Source organism: Desmodus rotundus, chromosome 7 (assembly GCF_022682495.2).
Source record: "Desmodus rotundus isolate HL8 chromosome 7, HLdesRot8A.1, whole genome shotgun sequence".
Lineage (NCBI taxonomy): Eukaryota > Metazoa > Chordata > Mammalia > Chiroptera > Phyllostomidae > Desmodus > Desmodus rotundus.
In genome coordinates, this window is record NC_071393.1 from 117,004,623 (window position 1) to 117,019,266 (window position 14,644).

Sequence of the window (14,644 nt, forward strand, 5' to 3'; positions counted from 1 at the left end):
CGGATTATAATTGGATTAAAAAAGGGTTGGGGAGTGCTGTTATTTGGCCCCTGGGCTGATGGGTTGCTGTAACCGAGGCTGCAGTTGGCTCCAATGTTATCTTGTGCCTGTGGCTGTAGGGAGCCTTTAGCTCTGTTCTTGCTTCCCGTAATTTCCAGTCCTGGGGACAAAAGCTCAGAAAAGTAAAATGGTGGTCATGTTTAACAGGGTCACAGGCCTGCTGGGCAAACGGTGTCACAATTGCAAACAGGGCTGGCTGTGCCCCTTTAATGCAGGTCCAAATGATTCTTAACCTTCTGGAGTCAGAGGTCCCTTTGAGAATTGAATGGAAGCTATATATTTTTTTCCTCCTGAAAAAAAAAAAATGTGCGCTCCAACTTAGAAATCTGCATCAATTTCGAATGGCTTAGAGAAACCCCCCACCTGGGCTCCCTGTTGATGCCCATGGTCTCCGAGTTAAGGACTTCTAGGTCGCGTATGGCCATTACTATCAGTAATTTGGCCAAAAATAATTGTTCCAATTTGTGGTCATCCTTGATTCACACATCAAATAAATTTAGTGATATATTTCTCACAAGGTTGTAATCTCTGTGAAGGCAAAGATTTTTTTTTTATTGTTCTTTCCTCAATGCTCAAAGGAATGCCAAGCACAGAGTATCTGATAAATATTTGTTGAATTAGTGAAATAATCTTTTGAAACCCCATCTCTGGACCTCATCAGACAAGAATTCCCTGAGATTTTTATTGAGCGTGCTGGAATGAGGAAATTGAGCTTTGCCAGCATTATAAGGTGCCCTGGGAATGCTATGCCACCAATTTACTCGTATGTTCAGCTATTATTAATTAAACCTATTATTTATTAAATTTTCAATGGTGAATTTCTATCTCCGCTTGATAAATAAAACACACAAGATTTGCCAAACAGCTCCAGTGAACCTGAGGTTCACAAAGTGAATCTCTAGTGGGGTGTTAGTCCTTTGAAGTTTTGGTGCCAAGAAGAAACAAATGCAGTATATACATTGTGTAGAGACAGGGAACAAAATCTGTATGCCAGGGCTATTAGTTCCCCATTTGAGAACCTTCCCAAGGCTTCAAACCAGGCAGAAATCATCTCTAAAATTATGCAGGGTAGTTAGTAGCAAGAGCAACACTTATCTCTCACTCTAGTCACTGATTATTTTATTTCCCTTAATTCCAAAGCTGTCCTTCCCTGTGGTCTGTGCAAAAAAGAGGTAATTTGGAGCCTTTCATTTCCTGGCTAGCCCACTAGTGACAATAATCACTGTTCTACTCTCGGGTGAAACCAGTTGCTGGCTGGAGACAGGGTGAGTGTGTGTGTGTTCCGGAGTAGATGAGACCCACTTCTCGTGTTATGTACATGCTTTTGTCCCTACCGGCCGGGCTGAGCTCTGGGCATACAGCATAGAGTAAGGTGCAGTCCCTGTCCTAACGAGCATGTGATCTGTGGGGTCAGGCAGACAAGGGAGCCTGCAAAGAGGCATGAAGCTCTTCCAACTCGACCACCATGCCCTTGAACCCTTGAAGCAGTTTAATGGCAAGGATCCTTTACAGCTGACGGGGATCTTCCATGAAAAATAAATTAGACATTGTGAAGCGAAGGGCAAGGTGGTGGCGACAAGATTTCAGGATCCCACTGTGCTGAAGTAGTTGGAAGGACCTTCTTACAGCCAATGATTAAAAAAACAAATAAGCATTTGATTTTCCAATTTCCAGGATGGGGTAATTCCTACCTCTCCTGGCATCGCGGTAGATATATTTGCTGGTTATGTTTTTCCCAAATAGCAATGATAAACCTTGGTTCCACGTCAAGGAAGGTAAAATCCGCAAGCCCCAGTTAGAAGAGAGTTTTTACCACTCCATGTAGAAACAAACCATTTTTGTAGAAATGTCGAATTCTACGATCTGCTTTGAGTGGAGTGTTTGTCCGTAAGGGACTAACAGCACTCGGGCACACAGAGGCAGATGCTGGCTGACAACGGAGCTGGTGGGGACTTGAGGGCTCACCCTGGATACCAGTATCCCCCTTTTGTCGTTAACCTGTGTTGTTTTTCCAAATGTCTACAAAACCTCACCATCTTTAAATGTCAGCGTGTTTGGTTTTGGTGTCCCGTGGTGGGGTTGGAAGTGATACACATGGTCGTTCAACACTGATTCAGAGAGAACTGTGGCTGGAATCCAGGGTCCACAGTCACTGTCTTGAGGCTGAGGAGAAGATGCCCGAAGGGGATCCTTGAAGTGGAAGCCGCCTTCTGATTACTATAGGATTTTTGGCCATAAACTCCAGAGTGGAATCCCGAGCTTTGGTGACTTGGGCTAGACAGACAGCATGTGACTCAGCGTCTTCTTTTGCCCATCAGGCCTAAGGCCTAGACTGAAGCCATCTAGCCGTCCTCCTTCCCCTGAGACCCCATCCCCTAATCTTGACCCTCAGTCCATTTACTGTTGAAGAGAAGTATGGAAAGGAACACCTAAGGAAAGGCCATTTTCTCATAGTGCCGGAGAACAAAGCTGGCCTCAGATTCCCACTCTTTGACCTTCCCTTCTTAAGTGGCAGGCAGCACCATCTCCCCATGCCCGATGCCTGGGAAATGTAACCCTAAAGAGGGCCGATCCAAAAAGGAACCGTGAACAATGAACACATGAGCTCACGTGACTTCATCATATTACAAACCCATTTCTCCAGCTGCAAGGCCCAGCACTCTTCCTTAGCCAAGGAGGGAAGTGAGGGGAGACAGCAGTGGTACACCCTGCAGCTCAGCCCTGTTACCTCTCGCCAGACTTGCAATTCTGAACTGATGTGAACTTTCCTTGTTAATCCCTTTCAACCCATCCCACAAAAACAGCCCTGGGTTTACTGCCTGCCCTGCAATGCTGATACAGCACTGGTGTGTCAGAACCTGAGCAAGCTCACTATTGTCTCACAGATCAAGAACAGAATCCTTAGTGTGGTATTCAAAGACCTCCCAGCTCTTTGTCTCTTCCCTCTTATGTTGCTCTAGGCTGTAGGCAAATTAGACTGCTCTCTCTTTCTCAGACATTCTTCCTGCTTATCTGTCTTTGAATTACTTTTGCTTTTTCTTCCCAGCTAGGAACTACCACCTCTCCACCCCCACACCTCCTAGCTATCCTTTAAGACCAAGCTCAGTGGCCTTCCTTGAATTTCCTTTGCGCTTTTATTGTGGCATTTTACATTCTGGAGGCCTCATCTATTGCTGTTTGTCTAGGTGTCTTGTCTCACTAGAACACAAATTCCTTCAGGGCTTGTAGGTGGGGGCCACAATTTAATCTGTATATACCCTTAGGCCTCCACCCAAGGCCTTGCCTGTGCAGTACACTAAATATTTATTGAATTGTCTGAGATTTGGACTTCTTTTGAGCATTCAAGACTGCAGCATTTCTTGAGCATGCCAGCTAGAGCAACAGTGGTCTAGTTTAGACCTGGCCCCAAATCCTCTTTGGATACCAAAAGGTTATGCATGTGGGTGGGTGGTGGGTATATTCTGGGAAGCCATCAGGGCAATACCGTCATATTTTAATTATAGCCCTGGCAAACAGCAGTAACAAGCAACAACGCTTGGGCGGGCCTGCCGCCGGAAATCGGCTCCCTCTGTGTTTCTCCTACCACCTCTTCAGTCCGTCACCTGTATTTATCCCCGCTGAAACTTAAACACCTGTCTAGGTGGAATGTGGGCAGTGTGTCCCTACCCCACACGTTCAGATATTTGTTCACCTGCCTCATTCGGAAGGCTGGCTCTAAAATAAACAGTGTTTTGGTATTAAAAGAAACAAATGCACTGAGGTCACTGTGGAAATGGACATGAAGAAAGGAGCAGGAGTGGAAATGGACATGAAGAAAGGAGCAGAGGAAGAAGAGGCGGAGGAGGACGGCAAGGGGTGAAACATCTGCCTGAGCTTTAGGTCGTGGTGGGACCCCCTGACTGGATTTTCCCACAGGCAGCCAGCCGTTCACTGAGCTGAGCAGCCAGAGAAAGGCAGGGGTGGGAGAATATTTAATAATCTGACTGTTTTAGGCTTAAATGTTTTGGTTTATTTTTAATGACTGTTGTTTCTCATGTCAGCATAACAAGTAGACTTGGAGTGTTTTGAAGTTTGTTCTAAACTGTTTTATCTACTTTTGCATCTTTGGCATATTGAACGGTAACTCATATTAATGTTTGAGCATACAAACAACATTGAGAAATAGTAAAACCTCAAAGCTCCTCGTAGTATTGCTCCTCCCCCTTGATTGTTTTGTGTCTTGCTCCTCGCCCCACCAGGGCGTTTCTGTTGGCTTCTGGAAGACCCCCTAAGCTCTGTGGAGGAGAATCATTGAGTGGCTCCTCTCTCTTGTTTCCTCCTTTCTTTTCTACCGTCCTCTAAACAAGTGTTTCTCAAAGGTGACGATGCAAGTGAATTTCCTGGGGATCTTGTCAAGTGTAGATTTTGGTTTAATGGGGCGAAGGCTGGGCTGAGAGCCTGCATTTTTAGCAAGCTCCCAGGTAGTGCAGGTGCTGCTGGGCCGCAGATGGCATTGTAACTTCTGAGCTCAACGGTTTCTGGCAGTGGGAATACTACAGTGGCTAAAACTGCAGAATTTGGGCGATTTTGCATCAGGCTGACCGGGAATTGAAACTAGGGGCTGACATGTAATAATTTTTTGGTCTTGAACAAATTATTTTACCTCTCAACCTCCATTTCCCCATCTATAAGTGAGGGAAGGCCTATCTAATGATACCTATCAAACAGTGTTAGGGAGCTCTGCCCACAGGGCCCCCCGGTCCACCACAGATGAAAATAAGTCTACCAAGACGTGATCTGCTTAAGGAGGAAAGGTGGCCAATCTCTCCAAGGAGAAGGAACCAGAGCCTTTTACTCAGTGGGCTTTTATTGGGTTCAATTTGCAAAGGAATACAGGTAAAGCTCATCAATCATTGTCAGGCAGTAAGTATCTGTTGTTATCTATCTAACAATAGATAACATACAAAGAACTAGGAGGGCTTATTCTGAGTCAGGGTCTGTTAGCTAAAGGGCTATAAAACTTGGGGAAACAAACTCATTTCATGCTTGGACCCTTATCATTTAAATTGAGGGTATTAGCAAAGCAGGTTTCACAGGATTTTATGTTTCTTTCTTAGGCCTGATCGCCCCAGGGAACCTGCCCTTTCCAGCACAGGGCTGCACCCACCTCCGGCATTGTTTCAGGCTTAAGTCAGGTGGGGGAAGTAAGGCAGCCAAGAGATTAGGAGACTTCTTGCAGACAGAATGAGGACTCAGGCTATGTCAAGCCACGGGGCAAGGGTCCATAACCCCTTTTCTATAGCCCCCCAAGTCCTTCCCTGAGGGCCCCTTCATGACCATGCCTGTCTTAGGTTGTCCCTCCTTTGAGGAATATTGCCTGTCATTGGCTAACCGGTCATCCACTTGGGGCCAAGCAGGGTGAAGTGAAAGGGGGCAGAGGCGGTGCCCCTACCAGGAAGATAAGCTTTGTCTCCTTAATGGCTTATGGTCCCAAGGTCTCTCACTCAGCCTTAGCCATGGGAGGTTACAGCTTCTGAAACCAGGCAGGGTGGTTCCCAACATAACAGAGTTGTCCTGAAGATAAAAATGATCATATTTGAGGTCTGTCCAGAAGGTATCCAGCCATGTAATATGAAAAATAAAGACATTTATTGAAGAAGATACAAGACACTTTGTACATAGGACAATGATGCCTCAGTCCCTTTCAAAACAGGCACCTTGGGACCTCACACAGTTCTCCCATTCTCCATTAGCTGCCCCATCATATTTTCCTGAATCTCATGGATGGTCTGAAATCTCTTCCCTTTCAAAGGTGATTTTAGTTTTTGGGAAAAGCCAGATGTCACAGGGCACTAATTCTGGACTGTAGAGGGGCTGAGTCACCTGGGTGATTTGATGTTTCACCAAAAAACTGTGTATGAGACATGATGCATGAGCAGGCGTGTTGTGATGAAGTTGTCAATCACCAGTTGCCCATAGCTGCGACTTTCTGAATCATCTGAATAGTTTCATGGAGGGATTTTCAAGTTTAACGCAAAATTTGATGCAGATTCACTGCTGTACTCGCTGTCATTGTGAATGCGACAGCCACACAGTGCACATGCTCACTTGATGGCATCTACCACCCCACTGACCAGTACAATGAAGTCGTCGTTGTTCACACATGCGCATTCCAGTCCACTCTGCTTGGCTGCCAGGTTACATTATGTCACGCAAACCATTCTTGTTATGTTAATGGCTGGACTTTTTCCGGAAAGGCTTCATACAGCTTAGAATAATGCCTGGCGAAAACAAAGTGTTCATTAAATTTAGCCATCATTAGTGCTAGTGTGGTGTCATTATTATTATTACTGTTATTGTAGTGAAACTGAATAGTTTCATATTTGCATAAGTATTGATTATGATAGGACATTTTAGAGATCCAAACACAGACTTTAAGGTTCTCATAGGTGTGTCCTCCTTTTGCACAGAAAGATGTTGTTATCCATTGTCAGTAAGGCATGTTTTTTGAGCCATAGTTTCAGTAATTAAAATGGGTTTTAGTTAAACTTCCTCATCTGTTTTCCAGACCCCTTTGTGACCAAAGGCATGAATTCACAAGTTGGCCCACCGAGCTTTAGTAGCATAGACTGGTTATTAGCCTAGAGGAGCAACTGGCCCAGTGCCTACAGCCTCCACCTTAATAGATTAATACTCCTGACAAAAATGAGCCACGTACTTTGTGACTGGTGCCATGTCTTTATGGGCTATAAGCCTGATTTTGTTTAATAGTCCTTAGTAGTGAAATATAAAACATCATGGCAAATCAGGACTATATAAGTGCCATTTTTCACTTTCCCTTCAGCTGATCAAAGATAGTTTTCTATGTTACCTCAAGAAAATAGATGGACCGAGAAGCAGGTGTCGACTAGTGACGGCCATTTTCATCATCCCTCTGTCTTGTTATGTGAACCCTTGTTGGCTTGTACCATTAAGGTCTGGTCAGTGCTGGGGACTTGCCCTGCCCTCCCATCTTCCAAGTCAAGATAAGGTGCTTCCAGGGCCAAAATGGGTGCTCAGGTCCATTTTAGTTCATTGACTCGTTCTGCCCATCCTGGGAAGCAGACAGGAAGGACCAAAGGCTCTTAATTCATTCAATCTAGAGGTCATTAGTTTGGACCAAACTCTGGCAGGTCACAAATCTGTACACATAAGATTCAGCCAGGTCTAGCTGAGGCTCTAGAGTTGTATGGTCTCTTAAGGCAGCCACTAGTTACACATGGCTTTTTAAATTTAAGTTACATAAAGTCTAAAATCCAGTTCTTCAGTCACACCAGCCACATTTCAAATATATAATGGCCACATGTGGCCGGTGGCTCCTGTGTTGGACAGTGCAGATTATGGAACATTTCCATCGTCACAGTGCGTCCTGTTGCAGAGCGCTCTGTTCTAGAACAGGGAGTGAAGATAGGTTTTTATCTCCCTTGTCACTGCAGATTGATTGGCTACGGCTTGTCTGAAGGACTGTAAAGGAGATTCTGAGGCCATATCTGCGTGAGCCCTAGTTATCGGGTTATTTAGTAGCAATGTGCGTCCTTCCTAGGAAGACAGAGCTGGGTAGGGTTGGGGTAGTTACGACACAGGTGCTGAATGTCCCCAGACAAAACCACTGGAGAAGGAATATTTAGAGGGGCAGGTGGTCATCACTTAACAGAGACAGGTTGTTTTTGTTGGCAGGAATCCTTTGGAAAGAAAGAAGAGAAGCTTTGAAAGTTTTCTTGTCCCTTATATACTCTCATTTAAGTAGCGGTCACGTTTGCCACTTCCCAAATTAACAAGGGTGCTTTGCTTTTGTGGAGAGGGCAGTCACGATGGCTTCCGCTTCCGGGTTTATCCACAAAGTCAGGAATGGATGTTACGTGGAAAAACCCACCGAGAGTCCGAAACTAGTTTTGTGTTCATGCCACAATTGCTATTCCTGCTAAGAAACAAGACTGACTGATAATGGTGTTGTCTTTGCTTTACTTGTTTAATATCCTCTGGTGAAGGGTAACAAGTGGAAAATAAAATTTACGGGGGAGAAAGAAAAGCTGGTGTAGTTTGGGATAATCGATCCCTGTGTTACCACTCTTTTCAGAATTGGAGGTCTGTATCTGATGATATTTTCAAAAATCTATAATAATTAAGGTAACTAGGTACGAAACTAGAAAATGGGTTGTACCAGTTCCATAGCCCTTAGGTGACCTTGGGCAGATGGATGGCTTATGTAACCCCTCTGAGCCATAGTTTCTCCATCTTTGAGAGGGAGGGTAACGATGTCTGCTTCCCTGAGTAGTGGGTGAGGGGTGAGATAAAACCTCGCTTTGCTTAGGAGTGCCTGACGCTGCTGCTGTCAGGGCGTGAGCGTCAAACCATATTATTTGGCGTATATACGACGCGGCCTCGGCCTCAGGAGAGAACATTCTCTGCTAACCTTAGTAGGCCTGTGACCTTGTCTAATTGTGTACCCTCTCTCAACTTCAGTTTCCTCTTTTGTAAAGTGGGATAACAGCAGAACCTACTTCAAAGGGCTTGCTCAGGGTTGAATGGGACAATGCTTGTCAAGATAATGCGGGGACATCTCCTACCAGGCACACCGAGAGCTTTCAGTAACTGCCAGCTGTTAGGATGAGATGACCATGTTTAAATTAGGGGCAGCCTAGCCAAAGAGAGAAGGTTTACCAAATCTGAAATCTCCTTCCAATTCACTAATCTCCAAACTATACAGTTTTTACTAAACATGGTAAAATGTGTACCTTTTGTTTACTTTAGTTCTATTTCACTATAAATTATTAATAAGCCTCTTTTACTAGGTTTTTGACACAACTGATTGAGGTAGCAGCTGGAGAAGCTGTTAGTTATCATAAAGACCTTTCTTACTTTGTAGGACTTTTACACGCTGCAAGCTCAAGTCTGACTTGACAGGCCTGATGTTTAAGGCCAGGGATTGGGGCAGGAAGGAGGAGGGCTCAGTGTGGGTCAGGAGCCTGATTGTCTGAGAACCCGCCCTGCCTTGTCTCTGGGGTGCGGGAGGAAGGCAAGGCTCTTCAAAGGCACCAGGTGCCACTGAATACTGCCCTGACCTGCCACTATGTCCTCTCCGTCCTTCAGTTAGTGTGTGTCTTTCTTCACTCACCCCCCCACCCCTCTGGTCCCCTGGTAGCAGCAGAAGGGGGTCGCATTGATAAGCCATGGTTGGCTCCTGAGGCTTCTTTTGAAGGTGAGTCCACAGTGGAGGGCACTGCCCGAGTGTCCTGTACCTCAGGCTCTGCAGACAGCAGAAATCCCTCTGACCCATGGAGAATGGCTTTTTTCCCAATAAAAATATTTGGGTCCTTTGACGTAAAGACACAGTGCTAGGATATTCTTATTTAATGCATTCTGTAACTGGGAATTAAGCATTATACTGTTACTAAAAATGACTTTTTCTTTCAGAAGTTTCAGATTTTGTAAAAATCCAAGATGTTTTTATTTGCAAGTGTCAAAATCATTGGGTTCCGAGGACATCTCATGGGAGAACACGCTTTCTGGGACTTAAACCCCACGTCACTGTTCCCTAGCGCGCGGTGCTCGGCCCCCGTGCTCGGCTTTGCGTCCCCCTCAGCATCCCCTGTGCATCTTCTTCAGGATGCCTCTTAAACTGGCCTTGCTTTTCTGGTTTCACCCTGACCGCCCAGATTTCCAGCTTACCGCCTCACGTGGGTATTTCTCACGATGACTTAACATTTTCTTTGGGTTACGAAAGAAATTACATGCCCAGTTTAAGAGACTTGGAAAATATAGGTAGTGTAAGGGAGAAAATAAGCCATCATGTAGAAATAGGTGCCACTCGTGTTTGGGCTTTGCTGTCTGGGCCGTTAGGAGTACGTGTGCGTGTGTGCGTGTGTGTGCGTGCGTGTGTGTGCATGTGTGTGCATGTGTGTAGGAAATTCGGATCTGCTTCCTGTACAGTTTCACCTATGGACTTTTTAAAACATCAGCATGTTCCTATATTATTAAGTATTTTTCAGAAAGTTCTAATGGATACAGAATATTTCCTGACATGGATAGGGCCAAATTTATTTAACAATACTGGTAGCTGTTTAGATCTTCTCCTTTTTTAATACTAAAATCAATGCTTGTTTAAAAAATGTGTCCTCAGTACAGTGCAGTGTGTAGGAGTATGGGCACTGGACGGAGTCCCGAAGACCATGGTTCAGATCCCGGTCCTGCCATTTTTTCTAGGCCTCAGTTTCCCCCTTGTAAGATGGAGATTATAATAGTACTCGCCAACAGAATTACGGCCACTGAAACGAGACGCGTGTGAGGTGCTCACTTGTACAGAGCTCGCGCGTTGTAAGTTTTATTAAATGGCAGCTGCAGTTGTAACAGTCACTGTCAGTGATCATGTGCAGTTGTTTTTAGCACAGTGCCTAGAAGTTAGATTGTAGCACCCGAGTACACAAATGTTTTAATAATGCTTTTAATAATATATTGCCCTATGCATTTCTAGGAAGAGTCTACCAATTTATAGTCAAATAAATAGTATAAGTATGTATCTAATATCACCCCTTGCCCTTATTAGATACTGTGTTTTTGGTTATGGTATGTTATAATATACAGTATATGTTATAATTTACACTTTTTGATTGCAAGGGAAGCGACTAGTTTTAAATATTTAATTGGCCAATAATAGTCCTTCATAAATTGTTTATTGAAGTCAATGCCCATTTGTCTAGTGACTGTGCATCCTTTTTTCTAAGTTGATGAATTCTTTGTGTATTATAATAATTATTATTATTTATGGCCAAAATTTATTGAGCATTTAGAACTTTCAGATGAAGAAATGAGGGCCAGAAAGGCTAAGTAGTTTGTCTAGTTTCCTAGAACCTCGCCAGTCACAGAGTAAATACTTAGTAGGTGCTGGCTGTTTTTGTTATTCACCTATGTATTTCACAGCACCAGGGACGTGCTTTGCACGTAGTAGGAGCAAAATAAATACTTGTTACAGTGACAGGAGCCACTCTGACTTCCGCTCCTGGAATGGGAGCCTTCGTCACAGCCACAGCTTCAGCTTCGATGAGTCAGCATCTTCTGGATTCGACTTGATTCTCCCCATATGTTTTTGATGGTACTTTTCTAATACTCTGTGTAATCAGGTTACCTCACTTCACTCCTAGGTAGCAAACCTGAACTTGGCAAGTGGCATCATAAACAGAAGCAGCGCTTCAACCCCCCCGACCCTGCGGCCTGTCCTCAGCCCCGGTGGCCCGGTGTGGTCAATGCCAACAGACCCCCAAGCCCCTGAGAGCCACTCCACTCCTCCTGGAACCAGGTATGTGAAGGGCCATGGAGCTAGTAACATTAGGGTCACACGGGGTGGCCGGGGTCCCAAGCAAGCCATTTTCACCTGGAGCTCCCTGCACAGACCCTGGCGGGTGCATTTCCCCACCTGTCCCAGTCCTGTGGCATGTGAATGGGTCTCATTTCACTTGTAAGACAATTTGCGGGCAGATCAGATGAAAAGGAAATAGCTGATGCAGTTCAGTAAACTCACTTCTGAGTGAGAGTAAGAATTTATACTTTTCGTACGTTTAGTCCCTGCCTGCAGCCAACGCTTTCCTGCACTGACGTTTCCGCTCTCTCCGCATCCCCTGATTCTTTTTATGCCTTGTACTACATTGTGTTTCAGTAACTTTGGGCTCTTTTCCTTTGAAGAGCATACTTTTCTTATGTTTTCCTCTAGGTTATATGCTTAAACAGCTTCCCTAGACAATGTTCACTTGGGAAATGGGAAGGAAATTTCCTGTATGTTGTTGAGAGAAGTGGCAGAGGATAAAATCCAGGTAGATTCTGGTCATGAAGCAACTTCTTAATTAAAAAGAAACCACTGTATTGAATTCTAGTCTCAGCCCTTATTTGAAGTCTCCCTGTCTAAGAAAATGTAAGAAACGGATTCCCAGTATATCTTGCTTCAGTGGCTATTAAATATGGGCCTGCTTGCATCTGTCCATGAGTCAGAGGAGCTGGAGAGGAATGTCACTAATACAGTGAAGTATTCTGATCGGCTGAGATATTGTTCCTTCAGATAAAGCAGCGCAGCCACAGGTGTCCCCTGAGTCTACGCCTCCTTGCCAGCACTTCCAGCCTCTGCCAGCCAGCCTTCCCTGAATGCTGCCTTGCCCCGAGGATGGGGGAGGTGACCCAAAACGTGGGCATGGGGGAAACACCTGTCGTTAAAGTACGTTGGTGGTAGATTATCTCCTAAGGAACTAGTTTGGGATACAAAGGCTCTGCCCAGGAGACAACACGAGCACACACACACCGCATCATGCTCTGGTACAGTGTATTCACGCCAGTGACCACTGCGGTCGAGGGCGAAAAGAATCATGTCTGTTGAAGATTGTTGAAGGGTTGAGGGCTAAGAGGCAGGACTTTTCAAAACGGCACATCCTTCCACACAGTTCTCTTCGCGAGAGAAGTCTGTCATCTGGTGATTGACAGTCTATAGTAAACACATCCCTAAAACCTAAGTCATAAAGAGGAAATTCTGTTTATGCCATAGAGCTTTATTTTCCATATAAGATATTTCCAGATAGTCCGTTTTCTTTGTACGCCCAGAGACTTGTTTCTGCAGCAAACATTCTCACTGCGGTCTCAGATGTGTTACCTACGGGACAAGGCTACAGCGTTTTCCATACTTTGAACAAAATGTCGAACTACACGTGTTGGAGTAGCGTTGCAGCATCTGTTAGAGATGGAATGAGGGAGCTTTTTAAATAAAAAGGAGAGCCTTCTCTTGGTGTAGCACCTGCAGCGCTGAGACATGGAAAGAAGCAGGGATCTGTCAGGGTCAGCGGAGCCAGGAGTCAGAGGCCAGCACTGTGAGGGGCCTTCTCCCAGCCAGCCTGTGCCCATGAGCTGTGGTGGAATGGCACGCAGGACAACCGAGTTCAGAGCCGCTGGCATCAGAAAGCAGGCCCCACGGAGTCCCCTGGTCTCTTCCATTTGGGGTCAGCTGTACCTACAATAGTCGTCTCCTCACCTAGCTCCCATTCCAGTGCAGGGTAGCCCTGGGAAATCTTCCTCTGCTCCCGGGAAGCCCTGGTTGCCAGGACAGCCTGGAGGCTCAGTGTGGGAGTTCCAGTTCAGGGTAGAATGCCCACAGGTACCCACCCTAACACAGCCCTAAGAGTCCTCTCAGAGATCCTTCCGGCTCTGGCTCTGATATGGCTACAGCAGGCATTTTACACCACGCCATGCCCCAATTTCTGTTTTTACTTGGTAAGTCGCTGCTGTGTGGATATTTACTTAGTCTCTTGTTTTCCTCCCTTAGCAGTAAGTGTAGTCACTCTTAAGTGACTGAGTTTAGTGAATGTAGGATTAGTAGCTTAGAGATGTGAGTTGTGTTACTGGTTTTGACACTAAGTGACCCCAGGTATTCATTGAATGTTTTTATTAGGTAAGCATACTTACATACAAACTGGCCTGTTTAGAGAGCTTTCAGATTGCCCTTAAAGTACTTTGATCTCCCTAGAAGTGGGTGCTAAGAAAATAAGAGGTACTCTTGTTCTTCTGCAACAGCAACAGAGGATTCCAGTGCAGATCAGCTCTGATTATTCACTCGACTGGGGCTGTCCTGCAAACTGTAACAAGATGTAAAGAGAATCCATTGCTGGCCGAACTTTTCATTAGGATTCAGCGACTTGGTAGCCACAGGAATGAAAACTGGTGACTCACGAGAACTCTGCAAATAGTGTTATTTTTCATTTCCCCGTGGTGTTGCTATTGTTCTCAATTTTATGGATCACACAAGTTTTCACCAGACAACCTTGTTCTTCCCCCGCTTTTTGAAACCATCCCAAATGTAGCCTCAGGGCTGTCGTCTCCCATTGGGTCAGTGTGAGCTCAGCCCAGCTCCTCAAATCCCTCGGTTCCTTTGGTCTGTCTGGAGTCCCTGTTCGAGCTTTGTTGTGGGAGAGGAAGGCAAAGAGCCCACGACTTGCCCAGACAGTCTGAGGCCTGGCCATGTAGCTTGCAGTTCCCTAGACGCTCTGGAGTTGGACTTGGCCAGCCATTCCTCTGTTGTTACTTTTCAGAGGTAATAAGCGAGATTAATTGCAGGCCATTCTCCAGAAGAGACGGAGTATTCAGGGCCAATACAGTCACATGTTTAGAAGCCTGAGGTGTGCCTCTGAGCGAGGCCAATTTCGCATTATACAATAGGGCCTCCAGGATGCAGGTACCAAGTGTTCATGGCCTCTTTTTTTCTTAAAGGGATCGTATTTGGTTGGTTTCCACATGCTGATACCTGGATATTTAACAAGCTCTTTTTTAGCCAATGAGATGGGGTAGGATTTTTTCAAGCTGCCTTTTATTGAGCCATCTTCCGGGCACATGGAGAGTTGTTAGGAGCTGAGAATTGATTGCACCAGCATCTTCTCTTTACGGCCAGCCTCACGTGGAGCTGCCCCACATCAGGGAGGAGCACTTTCTAGGGGAGGAGCACGCTGTGGGTTCACAATGCATCTTTCTTTGTGAGACCTAGAGGGTTACTGTAAAGTCTTGGCTGCTGCTTGGAATGATTTGGGAAGGACAGGGCCTCAGA

General features: G+C 45.4%; 1 protein-coding gene across 11 annotated transcripts in view; it reads left to right on the top strand.

Moving 5' to 3' along the window:
• Positions 1 to 14,644, top strand: part of TTLL5 (tubulin tyrosine ligase like 5) — a 252,493-nt gene that overhangs the window by 114,427 nt on the left and 123,422 nt on the right. For all 11 annotated transcript variants that reach the window (XR_008427229.2, XM_053927529.1, XM_053927528.1 and 8 more), the window contains one exon: positions 11,217 to 11,371. Coding sequence is in view for 10 of the 11 variants with exons in the window: in XM_053927529.1 (XP_053783504.1) it covers positions 11,217 to 11,371 (155 nt within the window). In the remaining variant the exon portion in view is untranslated. The remainder of the gene's footprint in view (positions 1 to 11,216; positions 11,372 to 14,644) is intronic.